General features: G+C 40.4%; 1 protein-coding gene across 1 annotated transcript in view; it reads left to right on the plus strand.

The window, feature by feature from the left end:
• The window catches only part of LOC124612671 (small G protein signaling modulator 3 homolog), a 177,050-nt gene that overhangs the window by 65,479 nt on the left and 90,725 nt on the right, over nt 1-20,846 (plus strand). Inside the window, exons 8-9 of the mRNA XM_047140996.1 lie at nt 13,479-13,573; nt 13,656-13,801. Of these exons, the coding sequence (XP_046996952.1) occupies nt 13,479-13,573; nt 13,656-13,801 (241 nt within the window). The remainder of the gene's footprint in view (nt 1-13,478; nt 13,574-13,655; nt 13,802-20,846) is intronic.

Here is a 20,846-nt window from a genome sequence, read left to right on the forward strand (position 1 = left end):
CTTGGCTCCAGGCTCCGGTTCATATTTATCTCGACCTCAGCTCACTCCCGAAGGAGGGTACTCCGGCTGCAGTGTATTGCTCACGGTTTGTCGAACTTCGTGCTCGACTTGCCGGTCACACCTTTATTTACACCGATTGCTCCAAAACTGACGATGGTGTCGGCTGTGCCTTTGTCGTCGGGACCGCCACCTTTAAATACCGGCTCCTCGACCAATGTTCCAGCTTTACGGCCGAGCTTTTTGCTCTCCATCAGGCCGTTCAGTATGCCCGCCGCCACCGCCATTCATCGTATGTACTCTGCACTGACTCACTCAGTGCTCTTCAGAGCCTTGGAGCTCCCTATCCGGTCCATCCCTTGATTCAACGGATACAGCAGTCCCTCCATTCTTTCGCTGATAATGGTGGTTCTGTCAGCTTTCTGTGGGTTCCCGGACATGTAGGAGTGCCTGGGAATGAGGCTGCGGATGCTGCAGCCAAGGCTGCAGTCCTCCTGCCTCGGCCAGCCTCCCATTGTGTCCCGTCATCTGACGTTCGTGGGGATGTATGTAAGAGGCTTGTGTCGTTGTGGTGGGATGCTTGGTCATCCCTCCAAGGAAGCAACCTCTGGGCAGTAAAACCTCTCCCAACTGCTTGGACAACCTCCTCCCGACCATCTCGGTGAGAGGAGGTCCTTCTGACCAGGTTGCGGATTGGGCATTGCTGGTTTAGCCACTGCTACCTGCTCTCCGGTGACCCAGCCCCGCAGTGCCCTTGTGGTCAGGCATTAACAGTGCGCCATGTTTTATTGTCATGTCCCTGTTTTAGTCAATTTCGTGTTGTCCTGTCCCTGCCATCTACTTTACCAGATGTTTTAGCTGATGACGCTCGAGCAGCTGCTCGTATTCTGCGTTTTATAACTTTAACTGGCTTGTCCAAAGACATCTAACCTTTTTTACTTATTTTATCTGCATCCTTGTCAGGTCCTTCTGGTGTTCCCCCCAATCCCCTTGAGTTTTACTAGATTCCATGTGCTCTAACAACAGTGACTGGGCGCTAAGACCTCGGCAGTTGAGCGCCCTTAAACCCCACCCAAAAAAAAAAAAAAAAACCTCTACTACTTGACTTTCTGTCCATTTGGGGCGTGTCACTTTCGGGTGGTTTAGATGTACGTAATATTCTGTCTTTTCCTGTCCAGATTTCATCAGTATGCTATTGTGGTGACAGGATTCGTGTCATAATTTTTCTATGATATCCTCTGGGGGAATTTCTAGTTATGTCACAGTAAATGTATCTTACTTAGAAAGTACTGACTTCCATCTTGTCTTAATTTTCCATCCTACACGTATAAATGTACTATCTGCCTACAATTTTGTGTTAAAAAAAATAATTAGTAGAAATCTAAAGGCACGAGTGTGAACTTACAGGGAATAAAGACAGATTTATGAAAATTTTATTCTATATTTGAAAGTGATGACTTATATGCATTGACTTTCCTTTGTGAAGTTCTTCATATTCTGTTAACTGTGCTGATACACAAAGCTGAGCATCTGACATCCAAGAATTACTCCTTGCAGGGTCTTTGTAGACTCTCTGTGATTTGCAGTAGTTAGCAGCTGACAACTTCCCTCAACGTTTAACACTACATGTTAGTTAAGTTAAAGTTATTTCCTAGGTTTGGATGCATTGTAAGAGTAGATAACATAAAATCAGTGATTTAGCCCCAACAGTTGGCTATCACATTATGATGAGCTAGGATATACCAACTATTTGTGAACTAACCTGTTGTTAACTCTTCATTTGGATAGTTCGTATGTCTGTTCATGCAAATTTTCTGTTTGTTAGACTTAATGTATCATAAACGCAGACTGTGTCACCTTTATCTCCCATCTAACCTAATTTGTCTGCCTAAAAAAAATCATTTATAGCAGTTCCTTTATCTGCTACTAACTTAAGCCTAACCATCTTTATAAGTCAAATAGGAGTAAAATTCCTCTTTTCTTGTAGTTATACAAATATTACTCTGTCAAATTACTCAAATAATTTGGGTTTGTTTGTGATTCTAGTTTCTAATAGCAGTATTTTGTAAACCCTTTTGATGCAGTTAAAATACTGTGTAGTGGCTTAAAATTGCTTTTTCATCTTAGCCTGTGCAGCTTGAAATTTTCTGGAACAATTTCAAATCTGAACGTTGCTCATTTTCCACAGCCTCTAACATACCATGAAGTTCCTGTGGCTTCTTAAGATTGCATAACCCTCACCAAACAATCCAGTCAACAGTTCACTTGCTCACTCATCAGCCATCTTCTCACATTTGTTCATTTGTATTAAACTGTTAACAGAAATTGTTCTATTTAGTGCAAGTCAGTGTTACAGCATTACTTTTTGCATGAATTTCATAGATACACAGCTACGTAGGAGAGAGATTTTGCACAAATTTCAGTAGAAACATTTCACTTCTGCAAAATGTTTAGTGCTAAATATAAAAATTAAAGGATTCCATTTACCAATTTTAAATATGAAATTCAACAAATGAAGCTTGTTTGCTAAGAATGTCTGCTGCTTGCTCATTACCACTTGGTATGTGCTAGAAGGCTAACTGGCTTTGAGATTTCTCACAGGTGTAGTTCAAGGCCAGTGGTCACATTTCCTCAAAGAATTTGAATAGCTTTATTGCCCCTCTTGCCCCTTTCAGAGGCATCCACATATTCAGACTCGATTGTTAACAGTATTACACATTTGCCACTTAACTGCTCAGGTGATTGCTCCTCCACAAAAATTTTGAAACCTCTCTGCTAATACTGGAAAATTGCTGGAATTTTGACACGTAGCTCACTGTCAACGCTATATTTGGACTTGCACTGTTGTTGTTGTTGTGGTCTTCAGTCCTGAGACTGGTTTGATGCAGCTATCCATGCTACTCTATCCTGTGCAAGCTTCTTCGTCTCCCAGTACCTACTGCAACCTACATCCTTCTGAATTTGAGTAGTGTATTGATCTCTTGGTCTCCCTCTACGATTTTTACCCTCCACGCTGCCCTCCAATGCTAAATTTGTGATCCCTTGATGCCTCAAAACATGTCCTACCAACCGATCCCTTCTTCTAGTCAAGTTGTGCCACAAACTTCTCTTCTCCCCAATCCCATTCAATACCTCCTCATTAGTTACATGATCTACCCACCTTATCTTCAGCATTCTTCTGTAGCACCACATTTCGAATGCTTCTATTCTCTTCTTGTCCAAACTGGTTATCGTCCATGTTTCACTTCCATACATGGCTACACTCCATACAAATACTTTCAGAAACGACATCCTGACACTTAAATCTATACTCAATGTTAACAAATTTGTCTTCTTCAGAAACGATTTCCTTGCCATTGCCAGTCTACATTTTATATCCTCTCTACTTCGACCATCATCAGTTATTTTGCTCCCCAAGTAGCAAAACTCCTTTACTACTTTAAGTGTCTCATTTCCTAATCTAAATCCCTCAGCATCACCCAGCTTAATTCGACTACATTCCATTATCCTCGTTTTGCTTTTGTTGATGTTCATCTTATATCCTCCTTTCAAGACACTGTCCATTCCATTCAACTGCTCTTCCAAGTCCTTTGCTGTCTCTGACAGAATTACAATGTCATCGGCGAACCTCAAAGTTTTTATTTCTTCTCCATGGATTTAGTACCTACTCCAAATTTTTCTTTTGTTTCCTTCACTGCTTGCTCAATCTACAGATTGAATAACATCGTGGAGAGACTACAACCCTGTCTCACTCCCTTCCCAACCACTGCTTCCCTTTCATGCCCCTCGACTCTTATAACTGCCATCTGGTTTCTGTACAAATTCTGAATAGCCTTTCGCTCCCTTTATTTTACCCCTGCCACCTTCAGAATTTGAAAGAGAGTATTCCAGTTAACGTTGTCAAAAGCTTTCTCTAAGTCTACAAATGCTAGAAACGTAGGTTTCCCTTTCCTTAATCTTTCTTCTAAGATAAGTTGTAAGGTTAGTATTGCCTCACGTGTTCCAACATTTCTACGGAATCCAAACTGATCTTCCCCGAGGTCCGCTTCTACCAGTTTTTCCATTCGTCTGTAAAGAATTTGCGTTAGTATTTTGCAGCTGTGACTTATTAAACTGATAGTTCGGTAATTTTCACATTTGTCAACACCTGCTTTCTTTGGGATTGGAACTATTATATTCTTCTTGAAGTCTGTGGGTATTTCGCCTGTCTCATACATTTTGCTCACCAGATAGTATAGTTTTGTCATGAATGGCTCTCCCAAGGCCATCAGTAGTTCTAATGGAATGTTGTCTACTCCCGGGGCCTTGTTTCGACTCGGGTCTTTCAGTGCTCTGTCAAACTCTTCACGCAGTATCTTATCTTCCATTTCATCTTCATCTACATCCTCTTCCATTTCCATAATATTGTCCTCAAGTACATCGCCCTTGTATAGACCCTCTATATACTCCTTCCACCTTTCTGCTTTCCCTTCTTTGCTTAGAACTGGGTTTCCATCTGAGCTCTTGATATTCATGCAAGTGGTTCTCCTTTCTCCAAAGGTCTCTTTAATTTTCCTGTAGGCGGTATCTATCTTACCCCTAGTGAGACAAGCCTCTACATCCTTACATTTGTCCTCTACCCATCCCTGCTTAGCCATTTTGCACTTCCTGTCGATCTCATTTTTGAGACGTTTGTATTCCGTTTTGCCTGCTTCATTTACTGCATTTTTATATTTTCTCCTTTCATCAATTAAATTCAATATTTCTTCTGTTACCCAAGGATTTCTATTAGCCCTCGTCTTTTTACCTACTTGATCCTCTGCTGCCTTCACTACATCATCCCTCAGAGCTACCCATTCTTCTTCTACTGTATTTCTTTCCCCCATTCCTGTCAATTGCTCCCTTATGCTCTCCCTGAAACTCTGTACAACCTCTGGTTCTTTCAGTTTATCCAGGTCCCATCTCCTTAAATTCCCGCCTTTTTGCAGTTTCTTCAGTTTCAATCTGCAGTTCATAACCAATAGATTGTGGTCAGAATCCAAATCTGCCCCTGGAAATGTCTTACAATTTAAAACCAGGTTCCTAAATCTCTGTCTTACCATTATGTAATCTATCTGATACCTTTTAGTATCTCCAGGATTCTTCCAGTTATACAACCTTCTTTCATGATTCTTGAACCAAGTGTTAGCTGTGATTAAGTTATGCTCTGTGCAAAATTCTACAAGGTGGCTTCCTCTTTCATTTCTTCCCCCCAATCCATATTCACCTACTATGTTTCCTTCTCTCCCTTTTCCTACTGACGAATTCCAGTCACCCATGACTATTAAATTTTCCTCTCCCTTCACTACCTGGATAATTTCTTTTATCTCGTCATACATTTCATCAATTTCTTCATCATCTGCAGAGCTAGTTGGCATATAAACTTATACTACTGTAGTAGGCATGGGCTTTGTGTCTATCTTGGCCACAATAATGCGTTCACTATGCTGTTTGTAGTAGCTAACCCGCACTCCTATATTTTTATTCATAATTAAACCTACTCCTGCATTACCCCTATTTGATTTTGTATTTATAACCCTGTAATCACCCGACCAAAAGTCTTGTTCCTCCTGCCACCAAACTTCACTAATTCCCACTATATCTAACTTTAACCTATCCATTTCCCTTTTTAAATTTTCTAACCTACCTGCCTGATTAAGGGGGGGGGGCTTGCACTAGCAACTAAATCAATGGGACAAAAAATCTTCTTGATATGGAGCATTTGTTGGTTTACCATGTGTCACATCATGCTGTGGATATTGCTAGCCTGGAATTAACAAAGGATTTTCCTGTGTCATGTTAAACAATCAAAGCCTGTCTTTAGTTTAGCTTTCTGGATTAATGTCTACTGATACATTTCATTATAATTGGTACCTTCTTGTTGATGAAATAAAGACTAGTTCACTAATTTTACTATCAGCTTCACACTTAATTCTATAGACAGTGGTCTGTAATCAGCTTACAATCTAGTGACAGAGGTTTCAAAATCCACGTAGCACTTTTCCCCTGATGAAGCCATTTCTTTCTCCATTGTTTTCTCCAGTGTTCATGGCCAATGGACTGAACAGACTCTCTTTAATTAGTAAAGTCATTTATTTCCACCAGCAGTACATGATCTGGTTTCTTCAGTTGTTGCTTATTTCTAAATTCTCTTGCTTCTGCAGGTTCTTTAAACACTCTTGCATCATCTTTATGAAGACACTGAAATTCTTCATCGTCCATTTCACTAGGGGATAGTGCTATTAACATTAGTTTTTGTTTGGGATCCTGTTTCTGTCACTTTTACTTCGGAATATGAACAAAACAGTGTCCCAAATATGTGAAGCTTATTTAACTTTCTTCTCTGTGAATACCTCATAAGATGTTCTTCCATTCACACAGATTGTACTAGATCTGTTTAACACACAAACAGCAGAGTTTACTGCTTCTGCCCACAAAATCGTCGATAAACCCTGAGCTAGTAACACGATTGGAGCTATTTCCACAAGTTCTGTTTATACACTTGGCGCATCTGCTCTGCTCTGGAGTGTAAGGGTATGTGAGGAGTTAAATGCCATTCACTTTCATCAAATCTTCCACTTCAATACTGTCAGTTTCCCATCTCCTGTTGCACTGAAAAGCTTCTGCTGGCTGTCTCTAAAAATGCTTCATGCTGCTCAACATTTCCAAAATCTTCTCTGCAGACTCTGACTTCTGCTTGTTGTTGTTGTGGTCTTCAGTCCCGAGACTGGTTTGATGCAGCTCTCCATGTTACTCTATCCTGTGCAAGCTTCTTCATCTCCCAGTACGTACTGCGGCCTACATCCTTCTGAATCTGTTTAGTGTATTAATCTCTTTGTCTCCCTCTACGATTTTTACCCTCCACACTGCCCTCAAATACTAAATTGGTGATTCCTTGATGCCTCAGAATGTGTCATACCAACCGATCCCTTCTTCTAGTCAAGTTGTGCCACAAGCTCCCCTTCTCCCCAATTCTATTCAATACCTCCTCATTAGTTATGTGATCTACCCATCTAATCTTCAGCATTCTTCTGTAGCACCACAGTTCAAAAGCTTCTATTCTCTTCTTGTCCAAACTATTTATTGTCCATGTTTCACTTCCATACATGGCTACACTCTATACAAATACTTTCAGAAACGACTTCCTAACACTTAAAAATCTATACTCGATGTTAACAAATTTCTCTTCTTCAGAAACGCTTTCCTTGCCATTGCCAGTCTACGTTTTATATCCTCTCTACTTCGACCATCGTCAGTTATTTTGCTCCCCAAATAGCAAAACTCCTTTACTACTTTAAGTGTCTTATTTCCTAATCTAATTCGCTCAGCGTCACCCGACTTAATTCGACTACATTCCATTATCCTCGTTTTGCTTTTGTTGATGTTCATCTTATAACCTTCCTTCAAGACGCTGTCCATTCCGTTCAACTGCTCTTCCAAGTCCTTTGCTGTCTCTGACAGAATTACAATGTCATCGGCGAACCTCTAAGTTTTTATTTCTTCTCCATGAATTTTAATACCTACTCTGAATTTTTCTTTTGTTTCCTTTACTGCTTGCTCAATATACAAATTGAACAACATCGGGGAGAGGCTACAACCCTGTCTCACTCCCTTCCCAACCACTGCTTCTCTTTCATGTCCCTTGACTCTAATAACTGCCATCTGGGGCCGGCCGATGTGGCCGTGCGGTTAAAGGCGCTGCAGTCTGGAACCGCAAGACCGCTACGGTCGCAGGTTCGAATCCTGCCTCGGGCATGGATGTTTGTGATGTCCTTAGGTTAGTTAGGTTTAACTAGTTCTAAGTTCTAGGGGACTAATGACCTCAGCAGTTGAGTCCCATAGTGCTCAGAGCCATTTGAACCATTTGAACTGCCATCTGGTTTCTGTACAAATTGTAAATAGCCTTTCACTCCCTGTATTTTACCCTTGCCACCTTCAGAATTTGAAAGAGAGTGTTCCAGTCAACATTGTCAAAAGCTTTCTCTAAGTCTACAAATGCTAGAAATGTAGGTTTGCCTCTCCTGAATCTAGCTTCTAAGATAAGTCGTAGGGTCAGTATTGCCTCACGTGTACCCATATTTCTACGGAATCCAAACTCATCTTCCCCGAGGTTGGCTTCTACCAGTTTTTCCATTCGTCTGTAAAGAATTTGCGTTAGTATTTTGCAGCTGTGACTTATTAAACTGACAGTACGGTAATTTTCACATCTGTCAACACCTGCTTTCTTTTGAATTGGAATTATTATATTCTTCTTGAAGTCTGAGGGTATTTCGCCTGTCTCATACATTTTGCTCACCAGATGGTAGAGTTTTGTCATGACTGGCTCTCCCAAGTCTGTCAGTAGTTCTAATGGAATGTTGTCTACTCCCGGGGCCTTGTTTCGACTCAGGTCTTTCAGTGCTCTATCAAACTCTTCACGCAGTATCATATCTCCCATTTCATCTTCATCTACATCTTCTTCCCTTTCTATCACATTACCCTCAAGTATATCACCCTTATATAGTCGCTCCATATACTCCTTCCACCTTTCTGCTTTACCTTCTTTGCTTAGAACTGGGTTTCCATCTGAGCTCTTGATATTCCTGCAAGTGGTTCTCTTATCTCCAAAGGTCTCTTTAATTTTCCTGCAGGAAGTATCTATCTTACCCCTAGTGAGATAAACCTCTACATCCTTACATTTGTCCTCTAGCCATCCCTGCTTAGCCATTTTGCACTTCCTGTCGATCTCATTTTTGAGACATTTGTATTCCTTTTTGCCTGCTTCATTTACTGCATTTTTATATATTCTCCTTTCATCAGTTAAATTTAATATTTCTTCTGTTACCCAAGGGTTTCTACCAGCCCTCGTCATTTTACCTATTTGATCCTCTGCTGCCTTCACTACTTCATCCCTCAGAGCTACCCATTCTTCTTCTACTGTATTTCTTTCCCCCGTTCTTGTCAATTGTTCCCTTATGCTCTCCCTGAAACTCTGTACAACCTCTGGTTCTTTCAGTTTATCCAGGTCCCATCTCCTTAAATTCCCGCCTTTTTGCAGTTTCTTCAGTTTCAATCTGCAGTTCATAACCAATAGATTGTGGTCAGAATCCACATCTGCCCTTGGAAATTTCTTACAATTTAAAACCTGGTTCCTAAATCTCTGTCTTACCATTATGTAATCTATCTGATACCTTTTAGTATCTCCAGGATTCTTCCAGGTATACAACCTTCTTTCATGATTCTTGAACCAAGTGTTAGCTATGATTAAGTTGTGCTCTATGCAAAATTCTATCAGGCGGCTTCCTCTTTCATTTCTTACCCCCAATCCATGTTCACCTACTACGTTTCCTTCTCTTCCTTTTCCTACTATCGAATTCCGGTCACCCATGACTACTAAATTTTCGTCTCCCTTCACTATCTGAGTAATTTCTTTTATCTCATCATACATTTCTTCAATTTCTTCCAATATATATCTTTTAAGCAGACTTCTGCTTAAAAAATATATATTTTGTGTATTCTTGAAAAAATCACTGGTAAAACACAGAAAATGTTCGGCTCATCCCAATGATTTACACTCCCCCGATCTACACTAGTTGGCATAAATCACTTCTCTGAATTGTGTAGAGTGCTGCTGTGACTGAAAACAGCTCATAACTCAAATGCTGCTTCCCCTGGACACATGCCTCACAGAATTCTTCACCAATGTCTTCAACAATTCTTGAAGTAATGTGGTGTAAATATACTTGTTCTGATTACCCAAGTGCTCATGCCAAATTTGCAGAAATCCTGTCAATGCAATATTTACCTTTGGGAATAAAAGCATAAATTGGTTTTGTCCCTGAAATAAACATCTTCAGCAGATTGCCAGTGCATACACCACGCTCTTCTATGATGCCATTGTTGAGGAACTCACACTAAACTTTTGATAAAGTCTGATCCTTTGTTTACAGCAGATAACACAGAAAAGATTCCTTCAGCCTTCTGGATTAGGCAATATAAATTCTATTCCTCGTTGATAAAAACTTCAAAATATAGTTCCTTTTCCTAGGGCTAGTGTAATTGAATTGTTACCCATAAATAACTGCAGTAGTTTTGAAAACTCGGTGAACAATGTGTATCACTCAATTTTCTTAGCTACATGGTCTGTCGCTCCTCAGTCACCAGTCCACGAGTCTTTATAAAAGTCTATTCTTTATACAGGGTGTATACGCCCCGGGAGATCCGGGAAAAACCCGGGAATTTTTTCATCCTGGAGAAAACTGGGAAAAACACGGGAATTTTTTAGAACTCCGGGAATTTTTCAGAGTTTTAGTTTTTGAATTACATTTTTGTAATTGTGATTGCTAACAACTGATAGTCTAACAAAGAATATTACTCTACCTCACTACTGCAGAATTATATTGCTGCAATAAAACATAAACGGGAGAAAAAAATTAAGTAAAACTTAAGTTGCAAATGAAATGTGCCATTTACAAGAAAACAAACTGCACACGCAAACGTCTGCCAACAACAAAACGTGTTAAATACATTAGGATGAAAGATTATGCAATACTTCATAACAGCAAACTTCTTGCGATGATCGTGGCATCACAATTGTTTACGTTAGCTTCGTTAGAGAAGATGCCAGTCGCGTATGAACAATACATTCTCCCACATCGGGCTACTTGGAAGAGTGGTTGTAGCAAGGAGCCAGGTGCTACCCGGAAAAGTTTTCTGGGACGTAGTGTTTACATTTAATTATTTTGCTGTTTCCTCTTCGTTTACAGATCTCACATCAAATGAAAACAAAACGGATTTCTATGGCCGGGAACCATCAATTCATAGATTTCGTAGATTCGTAGATAAAATAAATCGCATAATTATGGAAGGCTAAAATACGTTATTCGTTTCAGTTTTCTGGTTTTATTTCAGTTCTAGGTTTATAACAGTCAAGCATTAATCGCCTTGCAGAACGGTGAAGTTATTTTCGTCGGTTTGCTAAAGAAATTTAGTTATTATTAATCTTTTCCGCTGAGGCAGTCAATTTATTTGAAATGAAGTGTTTCGTCCCATCCCATACTATTGACTAGTTTCAACTATTTGCTGTATTACAAGTGCACGTTTTCTTCTTCTGGCACGTATGGCACTATCGATAAAATGAAATGAGCGTATGGCATCGTTGGCTGGGAGGCCCCTATTCGGGGAAGTTCGGTCCCCAGGTGCAAGTCTTTATTTCATTCAACGCCACGATAATAAAGAACCAAACACGACATAATGCAGTATTGATACTCCAATAAAATTTACATCCAGAAAACCACACTGAAAAGCTTAATTTCAGGTTGGGGTCTACTTCATTGTGAATCTGGGCATACGAATGTACACTTTAAGTGGAATTGGGTATTTTAGTGTGGTTTACGAATTTCCAATGCTCTTGGATTATAACACTCGTAGAAAAAAACCGATTTATACGTGAAACCTTAGCATTTCTGGTGGCTAATTGATCTTGGAGACCAGTATTATATGTGAAAGTGTAGCTTCCCTTGCAGCCACACTTATGTATTAATTTAAACCATTAACTTTTCGTACTCGTGTTTTCGTGCTATTTAACAGTGATGTTGCTGTTGACTGACTACATCACGTTCTATGCTCTGAATACCTGCCTTCATTGGCTGTCGAGAGCATGTGGCATTATGATTGACATACAAAAGCGCATTGCAAACTCGATTTCAATGCTTCGGAAAGTAACTTGCCGAGTTTGGTGGAATTCGAATTTGTACTTTTGTAATATGAAAATATGCAGCATACTTGTGGCTGCACATTTATTTATTTATTTATTTATTTATTTATTATTTTTTTTCCCCCCGCTCGCGGTCGTTTACTTATGTGCCGGGAATTTCAAGCCTGTGCATGAAACCTTAACCCTTCAAAGGATTGATAAATTTTACAGCTCCGAGGGAAAGTATCCTGTCATTTAACACGGAAAAAGTGTATTTTCGTCCGGGAGAAAGTGTATTTTTAACCGGGAAATCCGGGAAAAGTCCGGGAATTTTTTTTTCCTTGTCCACGTATACACCCTGTTATACTTCAGCAATGGAAAGCTTGGTAAGGCAGTTACCTTTTATTGTAACACTTAAACATGTTTTGTTAACACGGCCATATCCACAGCACAACGTAAACATTTTAGCTTCACTTTGTTTGTTAACTTGTTGTATTTCGTGAAGTAACATTCCTGCCAGTAGCGTGTTTGCGTTTCTGATTTAACATTTGCTTTGGTAGCCAACAATCAAATTATCATCTCAGTTCTCCCCTCAATAAGCATCGCAAATTTCATCAAATTTTGTCATGTCCATTAAATTGTTTAGTGTCTGTGAACCCTCAAAATTTGTCCACTACGTCTGCTGTAGACTTTGACAACTGCCAGTGTCAAGTAATTTCTCCACCAGGGGCTGATTAATTCAGTTCCACGTTTAGTTACTGCATGCGAAGCACCACGTGCTTAAAAAAAAAAAGTGACATCTTACCATGTCATTGCTTGAGCTCGAATAAAAATTGGAAAATTCTGACTGAACACAATGTGCAGCTTGCTTTGTTTTCTGTTCAAACACATGGCATGTAGCTTGTTCCATGTATCTCAAGCAGTCTCAACTGCAACCAACATCAATGTGACTTTTGCTTAAACAGTTCTAATGATGGTCTTACTTAGTGCATTATCAGCATTGTCTCATGGTTTTTTTAGCTGTTTGTACTGCTGTCGTTTCCTCTGACAACTGCTGGTTTTTGCATGTTGCCCCCTACATACCTCGTACGTGCGTTCTGGTAACGTATTAAGTTTCTTACTGCAGACTTCCATACGGTCCAGTGTTTAGCCTCACATAGTTCCAGTGTTTAGCCCCACACAGTTTCTCAATAACAGGGAAATCAGTAGAGGTCCTGTAAAATAGTCCAGTATGATAGCTGCAAAAATTTCACTCTAGAACATGCCAGAAAACAGTATGAACCATGTGGATTGAACAACTCGTGCAAACTCATTCTGGCATTTCCAGATGAAAAATCGTACTGCTCAGTTTCTTTCTTTGAAAGAAAAGTAGACTATGCTTTGTAACCTGTTTTAGAAATTCAAAGAAAAGATCACAATATGCTCTAGCTCAGCACATGGGCAACATAATCCTCAGAACTTGTATTTGGAACAAGACATTGCGTAAACTGCAGATGTGCAACTACATAGCAGACAGGTGTCCCTTAAATGTCAATATAAATATTTCACTTAAATCTATAAACAACATAAATTGAGACTTCTTCTTAAAATTAAACAAATAGTAGTGAAAAGTTCTTAATCTTATGGAATCATAATACACCGTATGATGCTCCCACAACATTTACACCCGAGTGTTTGTTTTTGTTCAGTGTTTCCTTTACTAACATTGTGCATCTGAAATTATGTATATTCCTCTGTTTCGCATGGAGTTTGCTTCGAAGGGTTATTAAATTTGTTGTTTTTGTTTCAGAATCTGATTTCAAGTTGCTGCAAAACTCGGCACAGGTCTTTAACCTTTTGTCAGATATTCCTTCGGGTGTAGACGATGTTGACAAGCTTCTAGAGGTAACGTAGCTTTAAAATTATTCTTAGAATTGCTGTGATATACTTCATGGTTGTTAAGCTTAAGCTGTGTCTCCTGTTTTAGGTATCTTTTAAAGTTGCTGGTTCTCTGAATGATGTGGTAATAGAAACACACAGACGACGACACCTGGCGTATTTGATGGCTGATAGTGGTGCTTTGGTAGGAAATCCAGAATCTGCTTCAAATCTTCCTAAACAGCATCTCAGCAGGTTTGCTAGATTCATTAACCGAATTATCAGGAGGCTGTTCTTTTATAATTTATGATGTTACAATGGCTGATGTTTTATTTCTTCTACATGTGCAGTTTATTAAAAACTGTAATGAAACACTTCATAAATTATGTAATTTAGAAAATTTGAAGCAACTGTCAGGCTGAGGTTAATTTGCATGTGATGAAATGTGGTGTTGGCAGACAGTTCCGACAATATATTGTGGAGCAATGTAAGGTTTTAAGTAAAACCTAATTAGCTAGTCATTTTGGCTGAAACCAACTAGAAATTGTCAGGTATGTTGCATTCACCAGTGCGGAAAATTTTGTGAGGGGTGGAAGGGGGAGAGGGTTTGCAGAAGGGATAGCTACTTCAAGAAAATTCTTTGTGGTTAATGGGCAGAGTTATTAACTTTAAGTATCTTTTTTGCATCAAATAACCATTCATAATTTTTCCCCGTAAATTATGCTTCACTTAATCACCAAAAGGAATGGTTCAAAACTGGTTAATTGTTAAAAGAATATCAAATGAAATTGAGGTTTGAAGAACCGAATACGTTTTAAAAGACACGTTCGCCATTTTTGAGTGCCAGACATGTCATTCTACTTAAATCATATATGCAACATCCTTCACATCTTATAAGTGGCTGTATGAAATAGTCCTGTAGCCTTAACTCTGGGTTTTGCATTTATATATATATAGTGTGCCCCACCTAACGTGAACAGTGTGAAACTGCAGTGCAGTGGAGAGTTCTTTCATACTGTCAGAAATATAAACACCTTGTTGGAATATGTGCAGAAGGTCAAAGGGTCTCGGCAGTTTCTTGTGTAAACTTGAAGTCAATTTATGCAAGGAAGAAACTGCCATTAGAATTAAGATTATACATGAAAACAGATCCCCTGTGAAAAAGTCATAAAAGTAATTTAAGAATTAAAACACTGATAGCTGAATGACAGCTGATGAATTTGTTAAAGGTGAAAGTATAAACTTGTTATACAGCAAGCTTAGAAACAGATTTAAATGTTTCAAGATTGATTCAAACAAGTGGTATAATTAGGCCATATTTTGATGACATCAGTAGGGAGATGGACAGATTTAAGTGATGCCAGAAATGAGAAAGCGGACAAACTTTGATTCCAAAGTGATAGAAGCCTGCAAAGCATCTGGATTGAGAATGATTACTGTTTGTTAGACAAACAAAATTGTTCTAGTACCATTGACATCATACCACAATTGACGTCAGAGTGGAAATTTATGAAATAAAACTGAAATTTTAATTTATTTCCCTTAAAATTTACAGTTTGTATGAAATGTAAAAAGTTCCTAGCAAATTTGATAACATCAATGATAGAATGTAAAATCACTATTACTCAAGACATTAGTCATGCTTCTGTGTGAATATCTCAAACACTAATGCCTTTGTGTACAGTGTTCTACCTTGGAAATGATCATTTAAATAGGTGTTACATCAAATTTTGAGTGACTCGGGAAGCAGTGCTTGCAGAAGGGATGTCACTAATCATATGAAATTAATTAATTCAACCCACCCCCCACCTATAAGTGTCGTGCTTCAATTTCATCGTTTGTGTCATTGCGAGGTCTGAATGTCAACACTTGACACAGTCATGTCTTCTGTTTTAAATGCTTATTATGTACAAGAATGTTTTCAAGTTTGTAGTTGGGTATCTGTGATACTGTTTGTGAAAGTACCAATTTTTATAGTTTTATTTTTTAATTTACAAATGCTTAAATCTTACTGAAAGACTTGTTTTCATAAAAATGCATGTTTCTTTGTTTTTTATTGAAGACCAGTGTTGAAACAGGAGAAAAGGTCTATATTTATTTACTTCACTCATTTATTACATATAAGTGCGTGTGTGTGTGCATGTTTTTCCCGCTCTCCACCCAAAAAAATCTCAAACCCAGAATACATGTTTGTCTCAAATGTAGCATATCTTATTTATGAGTAGTGTTTCTTCAACTCGGTTACTGCTCAATTGTTCAAAATTTTGATTTTTGACTTTCAAATCAAGCTTGTGACATGCAAGACCTGTTCAAATGGATTTGTCAGAAGCCAATATTTGCTGTTACACGGCGTTAAAAACTAAGTTTTTGCAAAATTTACATTTGCTCTCGGACAGTTAAAGCAAAAGTCGATAAATGCAAACTGGGCTTCACTTATGAGACCTGAAGGGAGAATGATAATGTAGGATATCAGTGTAAATTATGTGAGTTTCCTACAAAGAAAAAAGACATAAACTGTAAGTAAACACTTGCTACCGGAACCAACAAGGTAAATAAATTAGTGGTTTAAACAATAACATGAACTCTTGATTATTGCTCAGTTTCAGCCAGCTTTGTCACGGAGAAGGAACATAAAGAAAAAAGCAAAAAAGAAAGAATACCGTTTCGAAAAAGTGCAGCATAAGGAAAAAGATGCCCAGACAGTGCGTGTGCCGCAAAATTTTGAGAAACATCAGACATGTCCAAAGACGCTCTTAAAAGGAACAAGATTTCGAGGAAAAAATAAATTAATTATCGGTAAACCAGGGTGTGCAAAGTTAATGCAAAAATGTTGTATACAGTAATGGAGGAACATGTAAATGTGGTAGAGCTCTGATGTACATCTACATCAATACTTCACAGTTCACCTTACAGTGTGTGGCGGAGGGGGTACCCAGTACCAGTCATTTCCTTACCTGTTCCACTTGGAAATAGAATGAGGGGGAAAAATGGCTGGCTGTATGCCTCCAGAGGTAACATAATCGTTCTTCAGTCAGCTTCAAATGCCAGTTCCCTAAATTTTCTCAATAGTGCCCCTCAAAAAAGAATGTCGCCTTCCTTCCAGGGATTCTCATTGGAGTTCACAAAGCATCTCTGTAATACTTGGGTGTTGTTCGAACCTACTAATAACCAATTTAGCAGCCTGCTTGTAAATAGCTTCATTGTCGTCCTTTAATCTGACCAGGTACAGATATCAAACACTCAAGCAGTACTAAAGATTAGGTCGCACTAGCATCCTATATGGGGGTCTCCTTTACAAATGAACCAACTGTTCTTGAACTCTCTGAATAAACCAAATTTGATCATTCATGTTTCCCATGACAATCCTCACATGCTTATTCCATTTCATATTGCTTTACGGTGTTAGGCCCAGATAGCTAAATGACATGACTGTGTAAAGTAGTGCATTACTAATTATATGTCCGAAGATTACTTACTTGTTTCTTCTGCTCATCCACATTGGCTTAAATTTGTCTACATTTAGATGTAGCCATCATCCATCACACCAACTAGAAATGTTGTCAGTCATCTTGTATCTTCCTACAGTCACTCAACTTCAACTTCGTACCGTACAGCACAGCATCATCAGCAAGCAACTACAGATTGCTGCTCGCCATGTCTGCCAAATCGTTTATGTATATATACGCCGCCTCCCCCGGGGTCCCACAGTCCTTTTGTGGGTACGTGTGTGGCACGCATGGAGCCCTGAGCTATTGCAGTCTACTTTACTTTCCAGGCTGCATTACCATCCCTGTTCCTGTCCCTCCCTATCCTTACTCCTTTGTCACTGCCCCCTCTTTGCGGACTTCTTTATGTTGGCCTGGCTATCCTCCTGGCTTTGTTTTGGTCTGTGCTGTTGTTTACTTTGCTGTTTCCATCTCCTTTTTGGCGTTTTTGGTCTCTTTGGGGTTTGACCTCCATTTCAAAAATTTTCCGTCCAGTGTGAGCCATTTGGGGATGAACTCCCTACCTAGCTTCCATGGTGCTGGTTCCTCTCGCCCTCCACTCCCCTTTCCCTTTGCACCCTGCCCCCTTCCCCCGCCGCCTCCCCTCCTACTAGGTCACCAGCACGGTAGCCAGTCTGTGTGGTGGGACTGTTAAGTACCCACTTGCCTGAGCCCTCTAAAACCACAGGGATCACACTGCTAGTACCTGAACTGTTAATGCCTCGTGTATGCCCAGGAGTCGTTGCTCATCGCTTTGGGGCACCAGAACTCCCAGCAATGGCCGCTGTGCTAAGAGTGGTAGCAGATGTGACACTCCCACCACCACCACCACCACCACCACCACCACCACCACCACCACCGATGAGATGCTTTAAATGCTTATGGTTTGTACACGTCTTTCCGCTGCACTACTGATCCCCTCTGCGGTGACTGTGGGCACCCCCTCCATGAGGAGAGTGCCTGTGGTCCCCACCAGTGTGTGTAAATTGTCATGGACAGCATTCTCCACGTTAGCCTGTGTGCCCGGTGTTTGTGAGAGAAAGGAGGATTCAAGAGTACAAAACCTTAGATTGACTCACCCTACTGAGGCTTGTCAAAGGTATGACTGGCTCCATCCCGTGTCTGTCTTCTACTTTTGCTTCCATTATGTCCATTCTGAAAGCTCCTTGAATGCATGGTGAGTCGGCGGCTGTTTCGGATCCATGAATCCCGCGACCTTTTGTCATCTGCTCAGTGGTTTTTGTTGTGGCCGCTCTACGGTGGATCACTTGGCTTGGTGCACCTGGAGTCTGCTATCCAGTCAGCTTTTGCCCATCGGCAACACCTCCTTGCAGTCTTCTTTGATCTGCATAAAGCCTATGACACCACCTGGCCCCACCGCATCCTCACCACCCTTCGCGAATGGGGCCGTCGTGGTGCTCTGCCCAGTTTTTCCCCATCGGCAAGAAAATGGGGTTCCACAGGGTTCTGTACTGAGTGTCCCTCTCTTTCTCATAGCCATTAATGGTCTGATGAGAGCTGTTGGGCCGACAGTGTCCCCCTCTTTGTATGCTGACGATTTTTGTATCTACCTCGCTTCCTACGTAATGGCCACTGCAGAACGCCATCTACAGGGGTAATCTGCTGGACGCATTCATGGGCGCTCTCCCATGGCTTACAGTGGCCAGGATATGTCATGCATTTCTGCCATCGCCATACGGTCCATCTCCATCCAGAACTGCTCTTCAATAGCCAGTCCCTCGAGGTAGTGGATACCCATCACTTCTTGGGTCTGGCCGTCGATGCCCAGTTGACATTGCTTCCTCATCTTCGCCAACTGAAGAGGACGTGCTGGTCCCATCTCAGTGTTCTTAGGTGTCTGTGCAATACCGCCTGGGTTGCAGACCGCTCTGTTCTCCTGTGATAGTATCAAGCATTGATCCAGCCTCATTTAGACTATGGAAGTCCTGTCTATGGTTCTGCAGATCCTTGACCCCATCCACCACTGTGGGGTCGAACTTCTGGACTAGCCCCGTACTTAGTCTTCTCGCAGAGGCAGGGATTCCACCACTGCGAGTTTTGCGCCAACAACAGCTGATATTTTATGCGCTCCACATTTGCTGCCTCCCAAAGCACCCTAATTATGGTCTACTTTATCCAGACATGGAGGTCATACTTGCTTGACTCGGTTATCTCCTCTGTCACGAGGACACCCCCCCCCCCCCCCCATCTGTCATTGTGGATCGATGTTGACTGTGGATCACATCGTATGGTGAGTGGAGGGGATGGCAGACCCTCTCGCTACTCCCTTTGCCCCGACTGGATTGGCTTCAACTGGACTTGGTGGTTCAGCCTGGCCTTTTGCCTTCCCACTCCTTTCCTTATGGGGTCTGTTATGTCTTGAGCATCTGTCTTGTCTCCTGTGCTTCTTCCTTCATGCCCCTGTCATTAGTCACTTTTTTTCCCTCACCTCTTCTTCCATCCTTTTCCTTCCTTCCCTGTCAATAGTTTATCATTTTATGGATATTGTAGTTCCCTCTTTTAATGTGGGATTTTATCGGTTTTAGTTAATCGAAGGTTCCTTCTCCAACCAACCATTTATGTATATAGATAACAGTGGTCCTATCACACTTCCCTGGGGAAATCCTGGCGATACCCTTGTCTCTGAACACATGCTGTCAAGGGTAACATTCTGAGTTCTATTGCTTAAGAAATGTTAGAGCCATTTGCATATCTGTGAACCTGTTCCATATGCTCCTAACTTCATTAACAGCCTGCAATGAGGCACTGTGTCAGTTTCCAGAAATCTTGACATGTGGAATCTGCCTTTTGCCCTACATCTAAAGTTAACAATACATCATATGAGAAAAGGGCACACTGAATTTTGCACAATGCTTACTAAAACCATGCTGATTTGTGGACATACGCTTCCTGGTCTCCAGAATTTTTTTTTTTTTTTTTTTATATTCAAACTGAGAATATGTCTAAGGATTCTGCAGCAAACTGATGGAAGTGATATTGATCTGTAATTTTCTGGGTCTGTTCTTTTGCCCCCACACAGATGTCGTCAGCACTTTTTTCCAGTCACTTTGGACTTTGCACTGAGCGAGAGATTCGTGATAAATGTGGGGCCACTGCCGTAGAGTACTCTTTGAAAACCTAAATTGGGATACCATCCAGAATTTGTGACTTACTTATCTTCAACTCTTTGTTATTTCTTTATACCAGATATGCTTATTACTGTGCTGTCCATACTGGAGTCTGTCAGAGGGTCAAACTATGGTACGTTTGTATGATTTGCCTGCATGGGCTCTGTGCCAAATCTTTTGCCAAGGTATGATTTGATAGTAGTAGTATGCTTCATGCACAGATCTTTTCACAGATGCATGAATCTCTACTAACCTTTACCTGTTGTCATTTGCATGTACTTTTATGAACCAAGAGTGTAACAGCTCTGCTGCTTCTGTATCCTCCTAACTTTGTTATTAAACAGTGGTGGGTCTTTCCATCCTCAATCCACTTACCAAGCACATAATTCTCCATACCATGATTTACAATCTGCTTAAACATTCCCCATAATTCCTACCGTCCATCTTAACTGGAATTAAGTGATGTCAGTTCACTGTCTAAATGAGATGCTAACTACTACTTATCTGCTGTTTCTAATGGAAACACTCTCCTAGCCTTTGTAACTGATTTATTAACTTTCTTAACCATAGTTGATGATTGCTAATCCCAGTTTCTATACAGACGTTGTCAATAAGGTGCTGCCTATTTGTAACTACAAGGTCTTAGGTATTTCCACTGTGTGTGGGCTGTCAAACTAGCCGCTCAAG

The sequence above is a fragment of the Schistocerca americana genome, chromosome 4 (genome assembly GCF_021461395.2).
Source record: "Schistocerca americana isolate TAMUIC-IGC-003095 chromosome 4, iqSchAmer2.1, whole genome shotgun sequence".
NCBI lineage: Eukaryota > Metazoa > Arthropoda > Insecta > Orthoptera > Acrididae > Schistocerca > Schistocerca americana.